General features: G+C 43.5%; 1 protein-coding gene across 7 annotated transcripts in view; it reads left to right on the forward strand.

Moving 5' to 3' along the window:
• The window catches only part of CFAP61 (cilia and flagella associated protein 61), a 91,796-nt gene that overhangs the window by 39,993 nt on the left and 25,250 nt on the right, over positions 1–26,553 (forward strand). For all 7 annotated transcript variants that reach the window (XM_030268635.4, XM_072927328.1, XM_072927329.1 and 4 more), the window contains 7 exons: positions 1,846–1,973; positions 11,695–11,793; positions 15,348–15,516; positions 17,365–17,521; positions 22,324–22,613; positions 25,768–26,095; positions 26,315–26,406. In XM_030268635.4, the coding sequence (XP_030124495.4) occupies positions 1,846–1,973; positions 11,695–11,793; positions 15,348–15,516; positions 17,365–17,521; positions 22,324–22,613; positions 25,768–26,095; positions 26,315–26,406 (1,263 nt within the window). The remainder of the gene's footprint in view (positions 1–1,845; positions 1,974–11,694; positions 11,794–15,347; positions 15,517–17,364; positions 17,522–22,323; positions 22,614–25,767; positions 26,096–26,314; positions 26,407–26,553) is intronic.

A 26,553-nucleotide genomic window follows, 5' to 3' on the forward strand; every position in this document is an offset into this window, starting at 1 on the left:
TATATAGCGAATATATTTTTACTGTACTTCCAAAGGAGGAATTTAGAGGACTTAATTTTACTAGTGCTGTCTCCTATTTGTAGTAGAAGAAAACCTGTTAGAAGCCTTAGATTTCTTCCTTCCTAAGTGCCATAGCAGGAATTTATAGAAGCGTCTGACAAATAACAAAAGTGGCTCCATTTTGTATTGGTCTCCCCAGTGCATTTATGAACCTGCAGTTACCCACTCTGTGAAATGGGAATATAGGCAACCTAGAGCAGTAGGAAAAATGCAAAGTATATTGTGCTGTGAGATGGAAAGTATTTCCTTGTCTTTCATCAGAAATTTGAAAGCTAAATATAGTCAATGTGAAAAAAAACAACCTGTCAAATGCAATGTCTTTTGTCTCTTAGCTGCATATTTGTTTTGAGAATCTCTGTTAGGTAGTGAGACCTAGACATGTGGAAAAAAGCCCACATGGAGTTTATTCCCCTAGCCAGAATGTGCATGAAGTGGCATGGAAGCTGAAATTAGTAACTACCAATGTGGCAGTAAGATTTGTGACTGGAGTACTAGTCCAAGTGGCATTGAGCTACTCTTATTTGTGTGGCAACTTGGCTTTACAGGTAGCTGCTCTGTACTTAAGAAAAGAGAGGAATAATTTTGGAAGGGAGTTTTAAATTAAACACACAACCACTCAGATCATAAATTCCTAATTAATTTACTAGTAAAACCATTTCCATAAATAAACCAGCAAGAGTCAAAATTGCTCTAGGAGGTATAAAAATGTCCTTACCAGTATGTGAATACAAGTTCTTGAGATGTCACTGTGCCTTCCCAAGGCTCAACTAGCACTAGTGCCTTTGCTGGGATTAGTACCCTGGCTGCTGGTGTGGCAGGCGAGAAGTCTACTGTGGAGCCACTACAGCTATTGCTAGGATAAAAAGTCTTGGCTAGCCCAGTACCTGTAGCACTGCGGCAGCAAAGGCCACTCTCATTTGCCACTGTGGGCACAAGGTATGGCCTGTGGGAAGACGAAGCCACCAGACTGAAAGACACGCAGAGCAACTCTGGCAAAAGCAAGGAGACGTCCTTCTGGGGGTATCTGTTTCTGAGTTTATTGGCTCGAAGTAGATAAGCTCCAAAAGGCAATGGGCACCGTGTGCCCTGCTTGTTAAAGGGGGGTGGTAACAAGGGGAGGAAACAGCAGCCAACCAATGGGATAACAACTGGGGGTGGTAACAGGGGTGACATGCAGGGGAAACTTCCAATGAGGTAGGGGAGAGGGAGGGGACCCTGGAGACCAGCCTATCACTCGAAGCCCTGGATGGAACTTTCTAGGTGGAAGGGAGAGGTCTCTGAGAGACAGACTGGCTCTGGGGTGGGGTTGGGGGGAATAACTCAGCAGGAATACAGTGAACTGGGTGGAGGGAGGAATGACAGGCAGACGGAGGGGGGAGGAGAAGGGAGGTTGGACATTTTACAAAAAGAGGGGAAGAGGAAGCAACCATAACTGGGGGGAAACTTAAAACACACACCAACATTGAGGTGTTGGATAAATGGCAGTGAGTGATAGCAGAGGTAGTGTTTTGTCTTCTCCTGCAAGGATTATAGAGCATCTTGCTCAGGAGAAGCCAGACCATTCAGCTCTCGTAATTTTCTGTGACCTATTAAACATGCGCATATTCCACATATTTTAGTACCACTTATCTGGTGCCTTGCACAGAAAACTGGTATTAGTCATGTCAGTGAGCCACAAGAAGTTTTGTGTGAACGCAAGGTAATACATCACTGAGAGTTTAATGATTCCTAGTAGGCTTTGACTATTTTTTAATGCATTTCTATGTCTTTCGTATTTATTAACAGCTGAAATATTCTTTGAACCACACAAATCGAAAGCTGGTGCTGGAATCAAAAGTGTGTATCAACACTAGAATTGTTGTGGTTGGTGCATCTGATGTTGGAATCTCCTTTCTGGAAACGCTAATTTTTTGGTAAGTTTTAAATTTTATTTCCTTTGCTGAAAATGATGTGTTCCCTTTTGTATAACAGGGTTGTTTCTTGCATTTAAAGCCTTCCTTGAGTCTGGCTTAATGTACTGGGTGTTAAATGTCTGAGCACATGTGGATGGAGAGATGGGTGCTGGCATCCTGGATACCTTGGGACTCACAGGATTCTAAGCAACTCCCAGTTGCACATGGACCCTTGAGGCGAAGACATGCTGGAAATGTGTGTTGAAAACACCTAAAGTCGCTTTGGCCATTGTTATTAAACCTCAGTCTTACGAGGGGACATGGAGTCAATGGCCCTTGGCACGCGCTCCCAAGCAGTTTAAAGCCTTTAAAGCCAGTTGTCCCTGGTGGGATCCCAAACCTGTCTGAATCCCCCTTTCCCTAAGTCTAAGGCAGGAAAACCTGTGGATGAGTTCTGCTGTTTACAGTCCTCCCAACACAAGGACAGGGTGCTCTCTCTGATGTCTCACTGTTGTACTCTCAGGGGTTTACTGGGCAGTCATCCTTTGGTGCAGAGTTTAATCACACATACTAGAAAGACTTGCAGAAATGAATAAAAAATTCAAAATCTGAACATGATTCTTACAAGATGCAACAAGAACTGAGAGAGTTGTCTGGTGGGGGGGGCAGAGAATGGAAAATTCTGCCTTTTTTTCTTTTTTCAGTTAAGCGAGGAGTTTGTATTTCTACAACCACTATTGATAACATCACAAATTATATTTTCAATTCATCAGGAAAGGAGTAAGTTTAAGTGCTTTATAGATGTATTGCTGGAGCAGTGTAGAAGAAACTTTCTGCTTCTTGCCCTTCTCTTAGTTATTGAATTCCTGTAAAGCATCCCGTCTCGGAGTAAATAGTTTCCCCTCATCCTCTTGCTCCCGGCACCTTTTAGGCTTTCAGTTCAACACCAAATTCAGTTAAACCTATCCTTTAGAGCTTCTAACCCATTTCTGGTTGCTCACCCTGTGCCGTTTGTTGCTGTAATTTCATTATAAAGCACTGTGGGAAGCCAAAGTGTGTTTGTGCTCCAGGTGTGGCAGCTGAGTCTGTCTATAGTGAACAGGCCTTTGCAGGTGCTGCTCTCGGATCCCCCTCAGCTGAGTCTTTGCAGCCACGGCTTGAATTTGAACCAAACTCCAGCAAAGTTCCTGCAGGACACATCCTCCTTGAGCTTGTCTTGGCACCTGGCCTCAGATATGGGGTAGTGCTCGCAGAACCACAGAGCCAGCACTTAGTGCAGTGTCACAGAATTTATATTAATAGAGGTATAAATTTGCGAAAGATTAGGTCTTAATTTTCACATCAGCAGCAAATAACCTCCTGATCAGTGTGAAGGCCTTTTAAAACAATTCAATTTAATTTACTCATAATTTTCTAATATTCCCTGCAAAGGTTACATGCACTAAAAATAGCTGGACTGAATCAATTTGTGAGCCCTAATCCTTAAAAAGAGGAAGTTGTTTTCTCATCATTATTCTTTATACTTAATTATTTTACATTACCAGTCACCATGGAAACACATAAATGTAATTCACTTACTGATGTGGCAATTATTGGAACTCGATCTTGCAAGTGTTTTCAACTTCTTTGAGACTGAAAAGATCCATTTTTCATTAAGCAGAGAAATGACCCGGAGAATGAGCCCTGCTGCCCCGTGGCAGGACGCCTCCCGCTGTGTCATGGGCAGCACATCCTGGGGCACAGTGCCACAGAGCAGCCATGGCACCACTACTCACCCACCCAAACTCCAAAAGAGCTTTAGACTTTTCCATGCTGCTTGGGCAGCATGTGCAGGTGTATGTTTTGAGCTGTAGACCTGCTTTTCTTGAGGATGCATGGGCATTTTTTGGTTTTTTGCCAGAGGGCCAGGTAACCAGTGGAGGCAGCAGTGCTGCAGTAGCAAGGGCAGACATGTTGCCTGGCCAGCTGTTGGTGTGACAGCGGCTCTGGGGGTGCAAGTGTTATAGTGGGTGGGTTCTTATTTGGTTGGCTGGTTTTGTTGGGTTTTTTTTGGTTTTTTTCTTCACTCCTTTGCTAGTTTAAAAGGGATGGGCAGGGCAGCAAGGTTAGACCAGAAGGACATAGGATTACACTTAGTTTCCACTTAGTCCCAATGCCTGGTTCCTGGAGCAGAATGCAAGCCCAGGCAGCAGGGATGGAAGTTTGGCTTAAGGATCATGGAGCTTGCTCCCAGCAGTGTCTCGTCACTGGTTCTAGTGCAGGGAACCCATTAGCTATTATCCGCCTCTTTGTATATAGCTGTGTAAATTACTATTGTCTTTGACTATAGGGAAAACCGGTTTTAATCCATGGTCTTGAAAAACTCCTTGATCCAAACCCCGATCTAAACAATGACTTCTTCTCTGAGGATGCTGGAATGTACTTAACATGCTACATCAGATACCCATAAATGAATGGTGCCTAAAATCACAATATTTAATGTGAAATTGTTATGATCTATTTCCTTCTCCTTATGGGTGCATGAAAATAATTATTACATTTAAGAATTGGATGGAATTAAGTACATTTTTGTCAAAGGCCTGAATTTTTTTCTCAAAGTGGAATTGGAATCCAGCACAGTAAGCCTAAGTTTTTTTACTGCAAGATGGTGTCTCCTGCTGGGAGCTCAGGGTACCCAGGATCAGCTCTGAGGTAGTGGGGTTTGAACAGGGTTCCTGTCAGTGCTGGTTATCTGTCAGCACTGGGGCACACAATATCCCGCACATCTGGCCTGTTTGGCTGTAGTTAGCTTGATAATGCTTGATCGTTAATTAGGCTTTTTATCTTTGCATTTGTCTGGGAACATCTGGAGCTTTCCATGTTGTCTGTCACTAATTAGTTCACTAATTAAATAGTTAGTGCTTACTTGCTGATCATAGAGCTAAGAGGCAATGAATGGGTTAGTGATGCCCTCTGTTTTGTCCTATCTGTCTTTGCCACGTGAGCTGACACACGTGCTTCCCTCTGCCTTTCCTTAGAGGCAAGGCGAGCCCAGGCCATGTGCTCAGTGTCACTGGGCTGCATCCCTAAGTCATTGTTGCCTTCTATCACTTCTGGTAAGCAGAGCTCAAGTTGTGGCAGAGATAAATCAGATGGATCAGAGCTGGCATCGCACGCAGTCGGCATCACAATGAACGCTAGCAGTGACTGATACAAGACATAAACAGGGGAGAGGATGTGGGTCAGGATCAGCCTTTCCAACAGCCTCTGCCAGAAAATGAGACTCAATTAGTATTAATATGGGCTTATTTTATAGTTACAATCTTGCTTTCGAGACTGTCTGCAGTTTTAAATAAATTATTTCAACTTGAAATACTTGCCCTTTGAACGTATGCAAACACTTCTCTGAGTCCAAACTGTACTTTCACATTTGAAATTCATAAGTATTTGTGAAGTTTTTTCTTGTTACTATTTATATTTGAATACTCCTAACTTCTTGGTGAGTGGTAAAACTGATCTTGGAAATAGTAATTTTCTTACAAAAAGCCTGCTCAAAATTAGAATGAGTCACAAGGGTTTTTATAGAATGCTGGGCTGCATCCATCATCTCCTCCTGGTGACTCAGCAGGACCTCCACAGCTCTGAGCCTGGTAACCTGGTATCTCTGATTGATCCAGTTCAGAGCAAATACAGCAGCATTCCAGGTGCAAGCACTGCACCGAGGTTCTCTAGCTCTCTGCTAAAGCTATGGAGGAGATGTCACCACTTTCACTTCTGTTCATTGGTTTGAAGTTTGTTCCCAGAGCTGTGGAGAAGGTGCAGGGCTGAGCTCTCCAGAGCAGTCTCCAGGCTGCCTGAGGGTTGGCTTGGAAGCACAGCAAACTGGGCAGGCTGCTGCAGTGGAGAAAGCATAATCCTTCCCACTAGTGATTTGAAAGCATGGATTTGATTCCTGTTTGTGTGTGTGTTGAGATGTGCTGAGATGTGGAGGTCAATAATTGAAATATGCATGTTTGGGATCAGGAGTTTTGGCCCACCTGACTCCTCTGCCAGCTGTGTCCCTGTCCTTCCTGGGCTGCCAGCCTTATGTTGTGAGGACCTGGCATTGTGGGGGTGCCTCAGAACATGCAGCTTCGATGAGTTTTGTATTCTCCTGCTGGCAGGAGAAGCAGATGTTGATTAAACATCAGCCCTTCCAGGTTTAAGGGCTGTCTGCCTGGTGGCATCTGTGAACATTTCGAGGGTGCCCAGTCTGAAGGCAGCATTGCCAGATTTGCACCAGGCTACATCATGGAGTCAGAATACTTATCTTCTCTGCAACTGGAAACTAGTATACAGCCATACAAACCCCACCACCTTAGTTTTAAACATAGGTAATTGGCCAGTAATATTGAAAATGTCCTATTAGCAAGCTGGAATCTGCATTGTGTGTTACTTACTGAAGCACTTGCACAGCAGTGGGCAAAGTGATGAAGTTCCTACCAGCTTTAGTTTTACTGCCCAATTTATGGTACCTTTGTTTGTGGGAAATGGTGTTGATGTCTCTCAGCTGTGATTTGGAATCTGCAAGGTGATTAAACAGCAAGAGACTAACTACCAAGGCTATCGTCAGATATCTCGCATTTTCTATCTAGAAAATTTATCCATTTTTGAAGAAAATGAAATGCTGGAACACTTGTGGAATGGAAATTGTAGTTTTAGGAAGGAAGCACTCTCACTGAAGCAGTGGTTGGATAATGTTTTGATTAGGTCAGACTCGAAGCTTAGATTTGGGATGGCAGGGCTGCCCTTGTGAATACTGTAGCTGTGGAATGATATGGATGGGTCTGATTTAGCTGTGTTTTGAGTGGACAAGGAAAGTAGCCCTTTAATTTTCCCTGCCCTGTTTCAGAACAATTCATACTGTAGGAACTTTGCCATGTTGGTTTTAGTAACCTAGATTGTGAAAATGCCACAAATCTTATGTGGATTCTGTAGTTTTTGTAAGCAAAGCCGGTTTCTGGGAAGTGAGAGGTGACTGGAAGGGATAAAAGCAGTGAAGCCACAGGAGGGGCCAAGGTGTTTCAGAGTAACAAGCTATAAAGTGGATGGGAGTTCAAAAGAAGAAATTGGAAAAAGACATGTTTGGTAGTGTTCAGTGAGAAATCAAGATTGTAGACTGATGTAAAGCCAACTAAAAAACTAGGAATTAGTAAAGGAATTGGAAGGCAACAGAGTTGCTGGTGTTTTTAATTATATTGTCTAGGAAAAGGATCAGCACAGGGGATGAGAGACAAGGAATATAACCACAGTAAAATAACCACAGAGAAGGAAATCTAAGGCTAATCACTTGAAGGGGGAAGAGTGAGAGGAGTAGACCTAGCAGGAGAATCCAAATTTAACTGGAGAGGAACAGCTTCTAAGATAGGATGCCCTGGGTTGGCTGGGATAGAGTTGGTTTTTGCTTTCTAGCCATGTTTGGATTGAGCATGAGAATAATGTTGATAACTTGCTGATGTAATTGTTACTAAGTAGTGAACCATCAAGTTCAAAGTTTGGTGAAAGATTCAGCCACCAATGGTGGAGAGGGAAGCATTCCCAAGCATCCTTGAAGGGTATTAATCAAAAGGTGTAGGAAATGTTCTTTAGCTCTCTAATGGATTCTTGCTAAGATGTCAAGAATGGTGACAGTGGTGGTTTTCATGGCCTGGGCTTAGTGGTTGGGTGGTTGCTCTTCTTAGGATGACAGCATCTGATAAAATTACCAATAAACCTGGCAGGAAGTTTCTGGAAAAAAAAAAAAAAAGGCACTGTTTCATCTTCAAATAAGAAGTATAAGAAGTATTTGAAGGGACCCTGTTTTTTTAATACCAGGAGGAAGTAACTGGGGCATGATGAAATATTTTGCTGAGATATGAAGAGTTGTCATGGGCCAGGTTGTGTGGAAAGCCCCTCCTTGACCCTTGCATTGGCAAGTGTCCCAGTGAACACTTCTGTTATCCTTTCTTTTGTTGAGCAAATTCATCCACAATCTTAACACTTTTTCTTAAGGTCAGTCCATGGGAGAACTGGCCAATTTTTGTTTACTGGTAATTGAAGAGGGATATCTTGGAAATGGACATCTGTTGGTCAGCAGTGTATCTGGAATCCTGCTCTGGAGGCTGTAATTGATGCCCTCAGGGTACGTTCTTGAGAAGAGGTGCTTTTGGTAGGTGTTGATAAAAACAGCAAACCTTTCTGCTGCTGCTGCAGCTAAGTATGGCTGTCTGGGGAGGCAGAGGCAGCAGAGGGAAAGGAAAATGCTGGGGCTGGCAAAGGAATTCAGTGTAGAGACATCATGGGAGCAAGTTGCTTGGGGAGGGGCTCCAAGCAAGGCTGTAGTACTGAGTAGCACATTTATCCTAGAGGGACAACTTGAAGTGAGCAGATTTTCTTTCTAGTTACTCATATGGGCAACCTTTGTTAAGCTGGACACTTCCAACTGGAGTTTGGTGTGGAGGTGGGAAACCTGTTAAAATACCTTTTCTTTTTGGAGAAGTGGCTTCTCCAAGTCACATCTTGACTGCTGTGTTCTTGAAATGTTTCCTTAAAAAACTCCTGCTTTAGATAAATTGTTACATTTGTAGGGAAAAGGAGAACTGTCTCCATCTGCCTTGTACAGTGAGAGTGACACCTGGACATGCCGAGTTCCTGTGCTGTGACAATAGGTTATGGCCTATTGGGACTCTTATCATCATCTCTGCTTCTTGGCTCCTTCCTCCCTGCAAAAATTTAGTGTTCATTTTTTGTTTCAGGACAGAGATTTTTCTGATTTCAGAGTTTTGTTAATGCAAGACTTTATCACATCTCCCTTTTCAGTGTTTAGTGCTGAAATCAGATTTTTTCTTTAGCGTTTTCAGAATGATCTTGAGCTGCTAATTTTATAAGGGCTCTGCTGCAATGAAGCTGAGGATCCAGTGTCATTAGGACTATTTTTTTGATAGGTTATACTATCAGATATTATTGTTTAAAGATTATGTACACAGGAGAGCAGTTCACATAGTTACCAACTTTAGAGGCAGATAAAGCATTATCTTCTGTCACTTCTTTATTTTAACTTTTATTGAAAACTGGGAAAATAATCTCAAAAAATGTAAGGTTTCAAATAAATTGAAATCTTGGGTTCATGGAGACTACTTTGCTGCACTTTATTTTTTTGCAACAAAAGTGTTTGACTTGTTGTGATAATGAGGGGTTAAATGAAAGCAAGTAATTATTTGCTCAGGCAGTTTCCATCATCTAGGCCTCCGTCATTATGCCACACACAGAAGGAAAAAAAAAAAACAGAAAGACGTCAGGCAAAAAAAAATCCAGCAAAATGACCAGGGAATATTCTAACAGATTCACAAACACCAGGATATATGTAAAAACTGTACTAAAACTTCTCTGTGTATCCTTTTGATTATGCTCAGTAGATTGATAACCTTGTTTTATTTTGAGAACAAGGGTATTCTGGATTCTTTTTGTAGCTGTCCTCTAAAGGTGTGCACTGAAACCTAACACCTTTTACTTATTTACCTGGATACTCTAATCCCTCCCTGCTTTACCAGTATCTTTGAGCTGTTCTTCCCTCTGCATCCACAACAACCTGAATCCCTGCTGAAATTAGTTGCTTCTAAAATGCAGGTGCACTTGTTTAACCTTGCACTGGTTCAGGCTCTTAACTTGAAGACTTTTTCACCATATGGGAGCCCCACTTTGCCCTGTTTCATTATTAAACTTACTAGCAGCATCTAAGTCAGTCCCTATCCTGACACCACTGCCCATGTCCAGGGCCTTGGTTATTCTTCAGTTAAGAGCTTTTAGGCACCAGTAAGGAGTCCAAAGCTGTAGTAAATGAGCCATCCTTTTGTTAGCCTAGAAATAATAAGGCACAAGAACCCACACCTGTCACCACATGGTGACTCTGCCAATGCCAGCAGGAGCCGCAGCTTTCCTCTAGTGTTCAGGCTTGTCTTTAAGTGCCTGAGTGTGTGTAAATGTATTTTAAATCCTGGGGTCACACGTGCCAGCTATGCGTCTGGAGCCAGGCCTTTGTGACACATGATACATTTGTTACTTATTTAAAGATTCTGATAATTTGCACAAATACCGCCAGCCGGTGTTTAAACACTGACCAAATTCTGACGCTAAGCAGTAGCAGGGATTTGCCTCTGTGTGGAAATGGGGTTGTTATTTGTGTGGCTCCGCAGAGCCAGAGGGCAGCGTGTGGCACTCAGAGCACAGGCACCAGCCCTGGCAGCTCTGGAGCTCTGCCCCTGAACCACCCTGCCCTTGGGGAGCTGCCAGCCACCGTGCTTTGTGTCTGGCTTTTCCTCAGTGTAAAAGGGAAATCAAAGATGCTACTTGTTTCATGTCATTTCATCCAAGAAGATGCTAATCAACATTTTGATGCCTACAAGATGAATGAGTGGGAAACATGAATTAATATGGGGATACCATGGGAGCACTGCAGTAGAAGTAAATTATTAGTTAGTAAATCGTACTGACTGAAAGGTCTGATTGAAGCCTCCCACTCAGTGAGGAAGAAGGGAATAAATACCATATGACTGGGGAAATCCTGGATGCCTGCGTGTGGACTCAAGAGAGGTAGAGCATCTGCAGCAGAAAATGGTATGTGACCAGATTAATAAAGTGCATCATTGTGCAGTCATGCAAAAGAGGCACATTAATAGTGCCTAGAACTTTGATTATGCCATTTTTATGATGCTGGCTCACAAGGTTTCAATCCTTAATATTAACAATATTTAAATGTAATGGTACTGCATTCAAGCACCTGTTGGTAAGAGACCATGCAGCATGTACAGATTACTTCAGCTCCACATTGAAATGAAATCTCCTTGCTATGAGGTTGGGAGGATGTGTAGGGTGTTTATGTAATTAAACCCATGTAAATAAATGCCAAGGAGCTGTGCTCTGTCAGTGTGTGAAGTTCCTGTAGTTGTTGTTAGCACCCCACAAGCAATGTTCCTGGTGTGCAGATGGTATCACTCTTACACTCTGCCTTCAGCTTTGTGGATCAGCTCACTCTCATTTACATGAAGACCATTTTGTATCACTCAGGCAGCACAAGATCGCTATAAATGAAAAGCAAATTCTATTTACATCCACCTTTGCAAGTGACCTTAATTTAAATGAGAATCAGGCCCATAATCTGTATAAATATATGCACTCTGTTACATTAAGGTTATTTATTACTTTGTGTTTGGCCTGACTATGCATGGAGATTTACCACAGATAATCCATAATCCAGAATTAAACTATTAATATGCATTTTGAGAGGGGCAACCATAACCTTGAAATTTATTGGTTTAAGTATGACCTTTAACTTTGTTTGAATATATTTTTAAATGTATGAATAACAAATTAACATTGGTTGATAAAAAACATTCTGATTCCTTTGTACCATTTGCATCAGTCCATCCTTAACTTAAAGAAAGCCTTGAAGATTAGAAGGCTTAATCACTCATCATATTTACTTGTTTTCAAATGTCAGATCACATTTAGTTCAACATAATGTCAGTCTTGTCCCCCTCCTTGCCCTGGCATTACTGAAACTGTAATGTAAATTGTTCTTCTCTTTGTATCCAGAAACACCTGCATCTGGGCAGTGTGAAACCCTTTGACCCTCTGTAAAGGAATTGCTTTCTGTATCCTCTTGAACATGGAATTCTGAGCTATACTGTTCCTTTGATGTGCCTTTTCAATTTCTTCCAACTGGGGCTGTTTGTTTTTCTGTCCACAGGCCGCATCTGAAATTCAACAACCTGACCTTGATTTCCATTCATGGCCTTCCAGGAAAAGACCCACAGAGCTCCAAGTATAGAAGATTTTTAATTAACAGGTTTGACTTCATGTCTAAACACTTCCATAGCTCCTGCAGAAAACATAGCACTCAACAATTCTTGTGAACTTGTCCTAAATTTTAGATACATCAGAAGAGAGCCTCAAAATACTCCAGTCTGTCTATCCAGCATGCACTCACCTACAAGAGGAGTTGGATAGAATTATGAGTAAGGAAATAGTGCCAAAGCAGTAACTTCAGGAGAGCAATCCACTATGTTATACCTGGACAGTGAGCCCTGCTTTCTGAGGCATTTTAAATTGTTTAAATCTCCAAGCTGAAGACAAATGACACAAGATGGCTGCTTGCTTTTTAAATCTTGTTTGGTTTTTAGCTTCCATGAGTTTTGTTCTAAATAATGCTGAACCAAAGAATGTACAAGAATTAATATTGGTAATGTAACAGGGACTAACTCTGAGCAGCATGTTGGGGCATGCAGAGCCCACCAGTGCTGGTGGGGATTTTGCTGGGTACAGGAGGAATTGTAGCTGTTGATCAGTTTGGCAGAACTGTTCTGCATCAGTTCTGCTGCTGCGAGTCTGGGCTGTGAGTGCCAGTCCCTGGGCTATGGCAGTCTGTCCCCATTCTCAGCTACAGCACTGTCCCAGACCAGGGCTGTGTACAACTGAAGGGAAATGGTGGAAGAGTCTTGTCTACAGACTGTCAAACACTTTTCAGGCTTCCTTGTTTGCCAGTAAATATAATAGCTTCCATTTAGTCAGATAAAATCTTACCTCTTTAAAGCTCATAGTACATAATTCTCATTTAAGTACAGTAATTTTGGGTTTTATTTTGGACTAAATCATCGCTGTGGACTTGAACATGATTGTTTTGAACATTTGAGAAGCATAGAATTAAAATGGATCAGTTATTCTGAATACTTGAGGAATGAACTTATATTAAGTTATTTAGATTTGGCATGTGACTCTTTGGAGGCTTTACATTGTATTTTACCAAATCTTTTCCTCCATGAGCTGCAGTGCACTAAAGGGCTGGTTCTTTAAATGACTTCAAAATCAGCTCCATGTCTGCTTGCTGAACCTTGTAAATGGAATCTCTACAAAGATGTGAAAATAATGCAGTGGGAACCTGTTTAAAGCCATCTGATCTCATTTGTAATTTTGCCCTGTAAAGGTATTTTGTAAAAGTAGTTGCCTGTATTACTTTTTGTGCTGTAGAAAGAGGTGTGTTCAAGGGCAAATCTAGCATAATTATATTATATTTATTATATTATATTCTCACATAAATGCATGTAGTCTCTTCCCTAAGTTCACTGTAGAAAAGAGTTGTAGTAACTAAGCATCATTCCTGACAGAAAGTTGCAGTTCAGGGCCACCTCAACAGCTTTAGCTTTTAAAATCTGAAAGCAGATTAAGAGTGAAAATTGAACTCTGCAGGGTATGATTTCTAAAAGCATCCCTGTGATTTTGGAGTGTCAGTCTTCTGGGAGCTGTGCACCTTAATTATAGAGGTGCTTTTGAAAACTTTCCTCTGACCTTAATGTCCATTTTATTTACAGATCTGTGCATTGCTACAGTTCAGAATTGTCAGTGGTTTTCTTCCCTTATTTTTTTTTCCTCTGCTATCTGTGAGTATAGAGGACACAGAGCATCACAGAAAGCCTGGCAATTCAATCCTAAAATTCCCCAGGTTGTGAAATCAACTGTATTTGTTCCTATGGCATCCTGTATACCAGTTTTGGGAGTTTGGTAGCAACAATTAACCTGGAACCAGGAGCTCTGTGTTGGGCTGTGTATCCTGGTATTAATGGCAAAGCAGCAGCTGTTAGTGCTGGTCTCTGCCTGCACTCTCTGCTGCAGCTGCTGGTGCCACAGAAAAGCATAAAATGCTTGAGCATGGGCCCAGCCCCTTCTGTTTAATCACTTTGAGGCTTGTGGGAGAAAGTGGAATATTTTTCATCGCTAAGTATACATAGAAAGTGAAGTTTTCGGGCCTCTAAATGGCCGTGTATTTTCTGTGGTGACTTGAGCTGAGAGCCTGGGTGAAGCCCAGGGTCTCTGTATTGGCCATTCCCCTCCTGAGGACCTGGCAGGGGTGAGACTCAGCTTCTTTCACATAGTTTGTTCACCGTGTTTCTTCTTGCAGTGCTGCTCTGGTCTCACAAACCAAATACCTGTGTGACACCAGCCATTCTTTTTTTTTGCGTGTTTTAAACCTGTTGCATTCTTTTTCACTAGATCCTGTGGGTTTATTGCTCTACAAAGCTATAAATGGGTTTGTTCAGTTCTACTGAAAGAATCTAACTGAACAAGCTCTGCCTGGTGCAGGTTTTCAGTATTGGGGAGGGATGAAGTTGAGCCCAGCTGCATCTGCACAGTGGCCAGCAACCTCTTGTGCATTTCCATGGTGGGCCATTGCCAGGCTCAGTGGCATTCAGGGGTCATGATGAACCTAGTTGGGAATGTTCTCCTCATGTTTTATAGTGATGTGTCTGTTGCACATCTGTATGGAAGCATTTTATCTTCAGGAATCTTTGTCTTTGCCAAAAGCTATTATTAAGCAGAGAGTGTGGTACAAATGCAGTAATAAGTAAGTGTCTTGGTATTTACTTGGTTGGACATCCTTGGTGGGGACACACTCTGAGCCTTTGGAAATAATTGTAATTTTCATTGTTGAGGCATTAAAAGAGGTTTTGTTCCATTTGGATTTTGCTTTAAAATTGGCTTTTTAAAATAGCAACTTCCAGATCTTTTATACTTCTATCACACATAGGGCTATCCAATGCTTTTTGCTTGGAACAGGCTGTAACACCCCTAAAACATGGGGTGTTTTGTCTGAGACTGTCAAAACCAACATGTGATTTTTAGGGTACTGAAACGGAATTCACATTGTCAGAGCACGTTGCTTGTGATGTGTTCTCCATGCACACCCAGAACATCCTGGAGCACAACACTCAGGAACAGTTTAGTGTGCTTTCAGTATTTGTCATTCTTGCATTGTGGAAAAGTTCTTTTGGAAAAGGGTCACCAATAGGAGACTTGAGATCTCTGTGTTTTACTTCTAGCTCTGACAATGATTTTCCTAGCTTTCTATTTATTTTTAAACTTTTTGGATTACTACTTTGGAATACGGATGCTAAAATGGTAGGGTGCATTCCCTGCGTTTGTGTCTCACCTTAGCTATGACTGGTGAAGTTGAATAGCAAAGGAAGGAAAATTGAGGAAAAGCTGAATAAAGAAGTCTTGTCTTGGAGAAGAATTGTACTGTTGAATTATTTTCTTTGCAGGTTCAAAAGCTTCTACCTTGCATCAGCCTGCAAAGGCAAAGCAGAGTAAAGCATAGATTTCTGATTTTGTTCTTAAATTACATGATTGTAAGGCCCAGTGCTGGAAGACCTTGTTTGGGTTCAGTAGAAAGCTGTCAATTTGTAACTGAGTATTTCCTAATGCCTAATCTTTTACCATAGGCTGCAGTAAACTCAGAACAAGGGAGCAGGCGGAACCACTGGGGGCCTGGGTTGAGCTCACCAGATGTCTAATTAATGCCTGCTGTCAGCTGCCGAAATGTCACTTACAGATATTTTTTCTTCGCAGCCACTGTTTTAATGATGAAGATTATGCACAGATGTCACTTTGTTCCTGGGTTAATGTTGTGGTTGGTAAAATGACGGGCATAAACCGCAGTGCCAAATATGTTGTTGTTTCCAAGGAGAAGAAAGTGCCGTATGACTACCTGGTTTTGTGCACAGGACAGAGCTACCAGGTGAGCTGTGTGCAGAGTGAAAGAGCAGAGTATTCCCAGGTTTTCTGCAGTAAGTGGTGTTCCTGAGATTAGACAGAGCAGCCTTAGCAAGGGTAGCACCAGCAGTTTGCAGCCCTGTAGTGCAGCAGGTTGTAGGGCTGTGTCAGTGCTGCTGCCAAAGCTGGAGGAGAGTAGGGTCAGACAGAGTTTCCCACCAACAGTTTACTGCTCAGAGTTGGGCAGAAGGCAAAGCTGCTGGTGTTTTTGCCACCATTACCATTAAACCTGCTAAGGAGCAGGCTCAAATGACATGTGGTCCCAGCCACAAGAGACTTAACTCCAGCTGGTCTAACACCATTTGACCTACTTTTGGAAACTGAGAGAATTCCTTATCAAATTAATTGCTCATCTCACGTGATGACCATGCCTAGGCACGTCCATGGTGCTGCTTGGTGTTGTAGCACACATCTGAGTTTCCAGTGAGATTGAAGCAGACCCTTAGCTGCACGTAAGATGTGGAATCAAGTTGAGCTCCAGCCCCACAGGGTCAGCTTCCACTCAGACTCTGTGGGTAGGGTGGCTTCTGGCTCTTGTATCCCCATGAGGCCATCAGGCCCCATAACCAAACGGGCAGCTTGGTACAGCCCCTTTGTTGCAGGGCTTTACCTTACCTGGGTGGTTTGGGGTAGGAGTTATGACCAAGGCATTTTTCCCTTAAAATCAGGAGATGGATGTGAGCAATGTCTGGAGCTTTGCAGTGCTATACCACGTCCCAGAGCGGTGTCTGGCCACCTGTGTGCAGCAGGCTGTGTGGTCTGTGCCCCTTCTCAGAGCAGAGGCACACTTAAACAGCAGCCCATGGGCACTGCTCAGTAGGGATGAAACAAAAGCTGAAGTGTGGGCTGGAAAAGTGCTCCTAGGGAAAAGGTAACTCTTGACTTGCAAAATAATTTATGGCAAGTAACTACAGTGGGGGAAAAAGCTAAAGATAGCAAGAGAAAAGGCAGGTTTTATCTGCTTTTGAGAAGAAATTCCATCATTGTCATCTATTCTCACTTTCAAGCTATACAAAAGGGTAAGAAGAAATTAGTGCCTTCTGTTTTATTACACAGAGCTCTAGTCCATCCTTTTCGTAAGTTGCTCCTTACTTGGTAAGCAGTCACATTAATGCTTAGTAAAACATCATGTGTTATGATTGAGAGATTTACTTGTTGAGTAAGATCTTTTAGTGTCATGCCTGGTTTTCTATGACTCAGAAGTATTTCAGTAGATCTGGCTGGCAGTGAGAACAGGGTTCAGGACATGGCTCAGTGGAGCTGAGGAAGTCAGAGATGAGATTCCCTTTTTGCTTTGTACAGCTTAAACTGAGTTTGTTATTGTAAAGCAGCATTACACAGTGAACATGTTACTGAATCTTCACATTTGAGCTATCAAGCAGGTTTTGATCCCTTTCTCTGGGACAAAATCTGTCATTGTAGAAGGTTGATTTTTGCTGACAAAAGGTGGAGGCATAGCTGTTAAAAGTGATCTGTTATTCAGAGAGCTGCTGACTATCCCCTGCTGTGTGTTGGGACATTTCTGCTATTTGCTGTGCAGTCCCTGGCGTTTGCCATGTGCACTTGCACTGGCAGCGCTGTTTGAAGTGGTCACCCACATCCCAGAGGAAATAGGGAACACCTACACAAAAGTACACTCAGATCAACAGGATCCATGTTGCCTGTGGACATGGGTGTGTTTGCTACTGCTGAGTGTGACAAAGAGTTGGGATATGCCAGTACAGCAGCCGTTGGGTAGCCAAAGTGAGAACGTTATTGTGTTTTAAGATCTGCAAAGTCTGTGCCATATCCACTCACTGACTAATTTCTTCAGGCCTTGGCTCCCATGGGAGCAGATATCAGTGAAGTCACGAGTCAGTGGCCACAGAGATACACGCAGAAAGTCCCTTCCAATCACTTCACTCTCAATGATGCCCAGGACTGCTTGGAGGCAGCACTCTGGCTGGAGGAAAATTTCATCAGCTCCAGAGGTAAGGGGCTTCATTAGCACACACACTTACAGAAATGTTTCCTAGGCTTATTATTTCCTTTATTCCCTGGTGTAATTGGCGCATGATGAATTCTAACAGTCTTTCATCTGCTGTGCTTTGTTTTCCAGATTAATTTAGAATTTTTTGGTTTTTTTGATACCCAGCATATTTAGCTGAGAAAGAAAGGTTTGAGATAGATTAATTATCTGCAGTTATTATAGAAAACCAAATGAGTCCCAAATGCAAATCTGTCTGGAGTCATTAATTCACCAGTGAAATAATAATTTAATTAGTGCATGTGGTTTTCTACTGTATAGAAAAATATCTAGATTTGTGGCATAACACAAAGAAAACAAGCCTAAATTAGGAGGTGTCTGTCAGCATTGTATTCAGTTGCATCAGTGACAGATTTTCACATAGAACTGCAAGTCCCTGGCACTTTTTAACCCTTAAAATCAGACATTTATGCTGATGTGCACCATCCCTGTATTTCCTCAGCCTTGTCGCGTGTGCTCTGTTTGCATGTTCACTAGTTCATTCACTGTATGTATGCTGTGGAAAATACTTGGGACCATCCAGGTTTCTGAGTCAACTTTGAACTAGAAGAACAGAGACCAACGAATCAATGAGTTCATGAAATGTCAGTTCCTGCTGGCTCTTGAGTCAGAAGAGTTCAAAGCAGGAAAGCTGTCTTTGTGTGGAATTCCTGTTGGCAGAGTGTAAGAGCAGGACTTTTCTGAAGATGTGTTTTACCCACCTTGTTTGTGGAGTGTAAGAGAATTGGCACAGGGGTTCATAAACATGGCAGTGTTTCTCGGCCAGCTTCCTGGCCTCTGGAGCAGTCCAGCTCCACCTGTCCTCCAGCTGGTACCAGCCCTGCCTACATAGTCCAGCTGGTACAGCAGCTGACTTTGCATAGACAGATGAGGGTGTTAGCTTTCCCTGTTTGCTGCTGCTAGTCCTTCATGTAACTCCCTGTGTGCCCAGTCCAGGAATGTGCTCTGGTGCCCCTGCGCAGGGTTGTGCCTGGGAGCAGCCGCTGGCTGGGATGCACAGTGCCAGGAGGATCAGTCACTCAGCAGCAAATGGCACAATTGTGTTGGCTCACCTGCCTTGGCATGAGTGCACCTGCTGCAGCGGCAGTGCTGAAGTAATGGGATGTTCATCTTCACTTTGTTATTGCTGCTGGCCTTGGCTGCCAGGTGGAGCTGCATCTCTTAATGAGGCCCTGGCCTGGCTTCATGCATAGAGAAGGTAAATTCACACCACCGATGAGGTTGGTCTGGAGGCATTTTGGAGATGTGATTTAGGACAGATGTGACACCTTCCCCTTTCCCCCTCCTCTGGCTTCAATTCCCTCTTCTTTCTCTTCCCATCGCATTCTCTACTGCTGTGCAGAGTGCCCAGTCGGAGAGGTCTTCCTCCACTGATCTCAGATTCTCATATTCCTCAGCTTGCTTCTTCTTCCAGCTGTATTTCTTACAAACATTGTTTCTTCAGTCTTGACAGTTGTGCCAGGGCTCTGGGAGGGCTTTCTGCTGCTGAGGGCCTGGGAGCAGGGCAAGCACTGGTCCCACGGCCACCATGGTGGAAACCCAGCCACCTAATGCATGGAACCTATTACAACTGTAATTGGGACTAATTGAAATTCATCTCTTATTAGCTCTGCACTTTCCATGAAAATAAAAGTAGGATGGAAGTAAAGTAAGGAACAAAACTGCTTTAATGGCCCAAAATGAAGCAATTAGTTTTTTTTCTCTTCACCTAAGCATAGTTTACTACCTTATTAAAAGTGTGTTTGTAGGAATACTCTTGCATTAAAATTCCAGTGCATGAATCACTGGCTGGAGCCACTAATGCCTTAGCTCATACTGGGTTTTTGCTTTAGCTTTTGCAAACTGCAAAGATTCAGGTCATGTTAGGGTCATCGATATCTTGTGCTTCTTACTTGTGGAAAATTAATGAGTCTGCTCTGAAGCAGGATGCTGACATTCAGGTAATAAACAATAAAACTACTGTAATGATCTTTATTTATGGCTGTTTTTTTTTCTGTAGAAGGTAATTATGTTTACTCACAGATACATACATTTTCATGTAGTTAAATAATAAAAACATCCTGAGGACCTGCTCTCTGTTCAGTGGACATAATTTCAGTCCATAATGAATATCTGCAGTTTGTAGACTACTAGCACTATCATCTAAAAAACCACTAATATTGGAATAAGCAGAAGCAGTAAATTGTTGATTTACAAGAGGTCAATAAAGGAGCATTGCTTTTCCTGATCTAATGCAGTTGTATTTAATATTACCATATCAAACAGAATTTTAATTTTCCTTGAGAAATGTAGGACTCTCATCTGATCTTATCCATCCCAAGTGCCAGTGTCTAATGCAGGGACTGAGCTTCTCTCTGAGGGGGCTGTGCTGCCCAAGGGTGAAGGGTCTCAGCCCAACCTTGCCCTGCAGTCAGAATGGAGCTTTTGTCAGCTGTGACTCAGGGAAGCCCTCCTCATCCTCCTTTTCCAGCCACAGCACCCTCTCCACTCCTTGTATGTTTCACTCCCTGCATATTGAAAACACATAAATGTAGAATGAGGCTGTCGGCACCTGCACACCACATCCTGGCCTGCACTGTCAGTGCATGGCATTAATGAAAATTAGTATAGCAAAGCTGGTCTTTACCCATGGGTTCTGCTGGGCTGCTTCTTGCATTACACCAGGAGGATCAGTCACTCAGAAAAAAAAGCAGGGAAAAAACAGTCAGGCTTACATCTATCTTCTTTTTTGGCACTCTCCTGAGGCCAGTGTCACTGCAGACAGGTGTCCTGGCAGGCACAAACTATGGGATAGATTCTTCTGGCTTGGGAAGTCAGGCCAGGACGCACTGGATGGACACACTGGAGCATTCCTGTATTCTATATGGTATTTATGAAATTAGTAAGATCTCTTTCTTCTTATGTTTTCAAATTTATACATTTGCAGGTAAAATAGTTCTGTCCCTTGGATCATTGCTGTGAACAGTAGAAACCTGTTTTCTGTCATTGGTGTGCAGTGTACTCATGGGGCAAGTCTCTTCTCTGGCAGCTATGAAGAGAGATGTTTCTTTGGCAGCTACAAGTAGCCAAACTGATAGGGATGAATGAAATAACTTTGTAGTCAAAGGGGAATAATAGAACATCTGTTAACATTTTTATCGTTAATATTCTTGTGAGCTGGGGCTATATGCATGCTTGGATTAGTATTGCTCTGCATCTCATGCAGAAAAACATGGTCCAGTGAGATTAGTTTAGCCCATGAAATAATACAATTCAGGGCACTGGGGATGCTGTCACTTGTGGCGAGACGGAAATGCCACCACTGAGACAAACGTGTGGGTTGGTTGCAGCACTGCCCAGGTGAGAAACGTGAAAGCGCTGGGAAGGTGGTTTGAAGGCATCCTTGTACTGACAGGTCAGATCTGAAACAAAGGAGCTGATGCGGACATGGGCAGGCAGGTGGAGGTGTTCTTGCCTCCCTCTAGACCCCGCCACTTGCTCAGGGCTGGGGCAGCTGAGTGTGGCACAGCTGTGGGGCATGTGGTGCACAGAGAGCTTGCAGGGCTGGGCTCTGGCCCTCAGATGAGGGTCCTTAGCCCCAGGAGAGGAGTTCCATTTTGCCTGGGCTGCTTAAAGGCTTAGTGGATTACACAACAGACAAATGCTTCCTGTTCCAAGAAGGGGGCAGAGGGAATGAAGGGGAGAGGAGCATGTCTCAGTCTTGCTCAGAGGAACGTTGGTGTGTTTTATATGAAACCATCCTGAGATAAAACACACAGGTGCTCTGCTTCCTCCCAGCTCTGTCTCTCTTATTGTCAGGAGGGCTTTAGCCCTTAGGCTGGAGAGCCCCATTGTGCTCACACAGAACAGCCCCTCCCCTCCTCATATTCCTACTCAGCTCTGACTGTGCCATTTGAAGTGGCAGCAGATCAGGACAAGAATGAGCAGGGCCCTGCCCTGCAGCTATGTAGTGCCAGGCAGGAGAGATTGATCAGGTCTGAGCTCCCTTTGCCCAAGGCAGAAGGATGGAGCTGGATTCAGGAGTTGTTTCTGTGCTGCTGCTGATGCTCTGCAGAAGGAGCAGCAGTTCCTGCACGCTGCTGTCGTGGCAGCTGCTTGGATGGATGTCTGCCTGCAGCTTGCTGAGCTCCCAGCAGTGAGCAGGGATGGAACTGGCTCTGAGCTGGGTACTGTGCCATGTGCAGCTGCCTTCAGAGTTGTGCCGAGCTCTCCTCACCACCATGGACAGGTACCTCTGCGGGGCCATCTCCATTCTCTGGAGATCAGGCTTTGGCAGATGGGAGTGGCAGCACTGGTGACCTCCATGTGGTATCAGGGCTTGTCTATAATTTGGCCTTTCCATGGTTTGTGGGGGTTTTCTGAAGGCTGTATTGAATTTGATTCTGTCTGCTCCCCCCTCCATCAGTCCTTTGAATGAACAAAATTAGGGAGAGAGGGGAGAACAAAATAAAAATGGTTATTTATTTATTTGCCCCTAGAGGCTTTTCAATCAAAATAATTCAGATTATAAGGTCAGGATGAATATCATACTTCTGTGTTAAGTATTTTCCTACTTTATGGAATGTTTTGTACAGATTCTTCACTAAATTATCTTAGCTGCTGTTGCTACGTAACATCGTTTGCTTCATAGCATCAGAGAAATAAGAGAGTCAAAGAGTGCAATTCCAGGTTATTATCATCTAAGTTATACTAATAAGATTTTCATTGTATGTCTTAGAAATCTTTCACCCTTTTTTTTCCTCTTAGGGAACGTCATTGTCTATGGGAATACAATTGACATTTACACGACTGTAGAAACTCTCTTATCCTTTGGGATTGATGGTTCCCGTATCCATCTCGTGCAGACTCCTCTAAGCTCTGCCAGTCCCTGCCTCGCTGACGCCACCCTGGAGTGCACAGTGGGGGAGGCCCTGGCAGAGGCGGGCGTGGCCGTGCACCCGGACAGTGTCCTGGCACAGTGGGGCCAGAGTGACCATGGCCTCATCACCTGGGCTGCCTTCACCACTGCCTCAAACCTCCTCCAACTGCAGTGCTCAGTAAGTACACGCTTCCTGCGCCTTTCCTTCAGGCTGTTTTTTTTTAACACAAAAGTTATCAAATTTACCTGCTCCCTCACAGATTTATCTATTTCCTCATTGTCTCTAGGAGATTGAACATTCACTTGTTAGTCTCAATTGTTATTTTTTTAAAAATCCAAATAAACCTATTGTTAATGTCCTGACTGATTTGGATTAAAATGTATTTAAGTCACCTGACACACAAGTAATTGTGACTGCTGATTGACAAATACTCTTAATTAATTTTCAAAGTAATTCCAGAAATCCTTTTCTTATTTAAATGTGCAGTTACTCCTATCTATAGTTATGTGCATTTAATTGTCATAGTAGAAGCCAAAACCACTGGGATAGTATGTAATTTAATGAAAATATATTTATATATTTTATGCAAGTTCCTTTCCATCTACATCAATGATTGCAGGTTTTTTCACTTCCAGTACCAATATCTTATGGAAACTGTTGGCGTGCTTACAGGTGTGGCTCTGCTATGACACTGTGGGCAGGTTCTAGCCTTTCCTAAGGGTCACCACAGTTGTTTTCTGTTATTGGGCTAATCCACAGGAGTGAGTCACTTTGAAACGTGCCTATGTAGGGAGCCACCAAGACCCTTCGCACTCCCCACTGTGCGTGCTCTCCTCTGTGCAGCTGTTGGAGTTATTGTGGAAAGGGTGAGCCCTGTGCCTCTCCCAGGGAGCTCCCCAGGTGTCAGGGTCCCTTCTGGCCCCCCTGCTCTGCAGCCCTTTTCTTTTTCACATAGGGATGGTTAAGCCCTTTGTGATGGGGGTGAAGCACAGAGCACTTTTATCCATAGCAGTCTCCTGACTTCGTTCTCTATATCAGTAATGATGTTCCTCCCACTCTCTCTATAGGCTGCTTTTAAAGTTCTCTCCTTTTTCCTTGAAATCTCTCTATTTTTATCCTTCCACAAAGATCTCAACATGGCTCTTGTTTTTTGCAACTTGGTATCTACTGACCAGTTTCAGCCCCCTCCTTTTTCCCCACTCCCTTGTCTGCGTGGCCTGCACTGTTCCTTCAGATGCCTCTTGCCTTGGAGTTTCTTTCTCCTGCCCATTTTTGCCCCATGCTTGTCCTTCCTCCATCCACAGTCCTTCCTCCATCCACGGTCCTTCCCTGTGGAGGTCTCTCTTTCAGAGCCTCTAAGATGAAAGACCTGCAATTACTTGCGATGTCAAGGGCTTTGTATTTCCAAAACCAGTTCAGCTGCCATGCAAGGTCGCTGTATCTGCCTCCAGCCATATGGGAGGCTGGACTCGGAAGAGGAGCAGGCTCTGGAGATCAGCTCCACCAGGAAGGCAGCTGCATTCATGAGACACCAGGCTCTGCAGAATTGTCTCTGCAGCAGCTCTGGACCTTTTGGGAATTTCAGCCAGTATCAACTGTTGATTGGCAATTCTTGGGGACTTAATTTTTGAGTCCTGCAGGATAAAAGCAACAGCAGAAAATCTCTTCTTTCCCTGAAGCAGCAGCCTCCCTCTTCCCTACCTCCTGCCCAGGCTGACAGATGGCTCCCACCTGGAGGTTGCAGCCCTCCCCTCCGGTGACACTATCCTGCCTGTCAGCTTGCAGGATGGGGGCTGTGTGATCCTCTTGCCCTGTTGGGCAGAGCTTCCTTGATTTTTGGCTCCATGAGATGGTCAAAATTCCCTTTGCTGTGCATGGTTAATCACTTAGTTTATGTATGAATAAGCCCGGGGACTCTGGCTCCTTCACTGCCGCATCTCTGCTTATGCCAGTGCTGCTAAAATTTCCAGCTCCCTGTGCCTTTTCTTTCAGGCAGTTGGGTATCTGGCACTTGCCCTTAGTCCCCAAGAAAGCTCTTTCGGGCTACAGCTGGGTAACAACTTTACCCCAGTCACAGATTTGTCCTGAGCTGGTGCTAAGGGAAGGACAGGTTACAGATGCTGCTTTGGCCTGCCACAGTTAAGTCTTGAGCTGTTCAGAATGAAGGCAGCAAGGGAAAATGTGCTCATCTGAGACCCTTCCACCGTTTCCTCAGCCAGTAAAGAAATATTTCTTGTTGGAGGGGCAGCAACTTGTCCAATGGTTTTAAAAGCTGAGGGCACTCATGGCAGGAAAAGCTCTGTGTGAGGGCTCTGGGATTTCACAAACTCTTGGAGCAGTGGGACAGTCTTCATCTGGGCCTTTTCATCTCTCAGCCTTACTCCTTTCACTCCTCTGTGGCCAATGGGCACTCTTGACTTACACTTGTTTGGGGACCGTGTTCTGCCAGCTCTCAGTTTATCCTTTGCCAGAGAAAACTTTGAGGATGCTATTCATGATTGTTGCTTGTCCCACATCTGCTGTCTGCTCCCAGCACCACCTGCTTTGCAGTGTTGGTCGTGCTGCCCCAGCTTCTGTGGAGGGAGAGGAGCTCTGCTTCCTTGTGCCCCAGGACAGGGACTGTGCCCAAGCCATGAGAAAACAAAAGGAGAGAATTATTGCTTGACTTTTTTTCTTTGAGACTTAGAGCAGGAATTTATGGATTTAGGGTCCTTGGCTTCTGCAGCTTCCACTGACTAAAATTCCACTGCTGTAGCTGGAATGAGGATGACATTTCCTTCTGTACAAGTTTAATTTACAATCTTTCCATTTCATTGACTGTCCCTATGCTGGTTAGCCAAAGTAACTCAGCTTGTTGGTAAACAGACTCAGCTATTGAGAAAACACTTGTAATGCACAATTATCCTGCTAAATTCCAAATACATTGATGCTTTTCTGTTCCTTGGGGTTTCAGGCTGGCTTGAGCATTTGAAAGAAAACAAACTTCACAAAGAGTTCATGTCTATGTTCCATGTTTAGACTAACACAGAAAATATGGAGAGCCACTCAGGCTGTTTGATGTGGCAAATGTTGGAGTTTTTAAGCTATCTAATAACCAGAAGCGGATAAGTCTAGTTTAGTAATTTTCCTGGCTGCTGTCTTAGCCTTAACTTTGGTAGCTGTAAATGCTAATCAGAAGGATCTCTCTGCTGTAGCAGTGTTGCTAAAGTCATGCTGTATTTCACATTCTTGTTTTGTAAAATAACATTCAGAATAAGGTCTGGGTTTTGATTTATGAAATCAGCCACTCAGTAATATACAGTTATCTTTACTTATTTGCATCTCTTTTTAGGCATTTTTTAGCTTTGCTGACAGGACGCTGGATTATGAAACCTTTAAGGCCATCAGTGATGCTTGCCTTGTTTTTGATGGAAGAGTTGTGATTGATGCCAAATTCCACACCAATGATGCCAGCATCAGGGCTGCAGGTCCTTTGACAAAGTTCTCCAGGAGATACTTTAGGGATGAATTAACACACAGCAACTTCAACTCCAAGGAGATTGGCTTTGAGCTTGCTGCTTCCATGCTGAGTCTCTTTGATTCAACCCCTAAGCCCAGTTCCAAGCCACCAGAAGGTTCAGACAGGCTCATCCCCATATACAGAAGGTGTAAAGTTCAAGGTATGTCCAGCTGGATTTCTGTCACACTTCCATCCCCTCTCAGGTATTTTTGCTCTTCTGTAGTACAGGCAGGTCTATCTCACCTCAGGTGGCATCTCATGGCAGTACAGCACTCAAGGCCCCTTATGTACTGGAAAAAGATAATGGCAGAAGGAGGACAAACAAATACATTATTAATTGCTAGTGACTTAATAAATCTCATATTTTCATTTATGGTAGGTGGTGTTCTTCCTGGAGGTTATAACTACTTGCACATTTCCAAGCCTGGAATCCCCATGCCCTTGGATGTAGAACATGACATGCATGATCATGTAAGTTAAATAATAGAACTTTTCTTGTTGTGCGCTCCCTTTTTGTTTGAAGAGATGTTCCTGTTTAGGGTAGCTGGTTCTGGAGACACAGTACGCACTAGGTGCAGCTGGAGAGAAAGCCAGGAGCAGTCACAGAACTAACCGAAC

Source organism: Taeniopygia guttata, chromosome 3 (genome assembly GCF_048771995.1).
Source record: "Taeniopygia guttata chromosome 3, bTaeGut7.mat, whole genome shotgun sequence".
NCBI lineage: Eukaryota > Metazoa > Chordata > Aves > Passeriformes > Estrildidae > Taeniopygia > Taeniopygia guttata.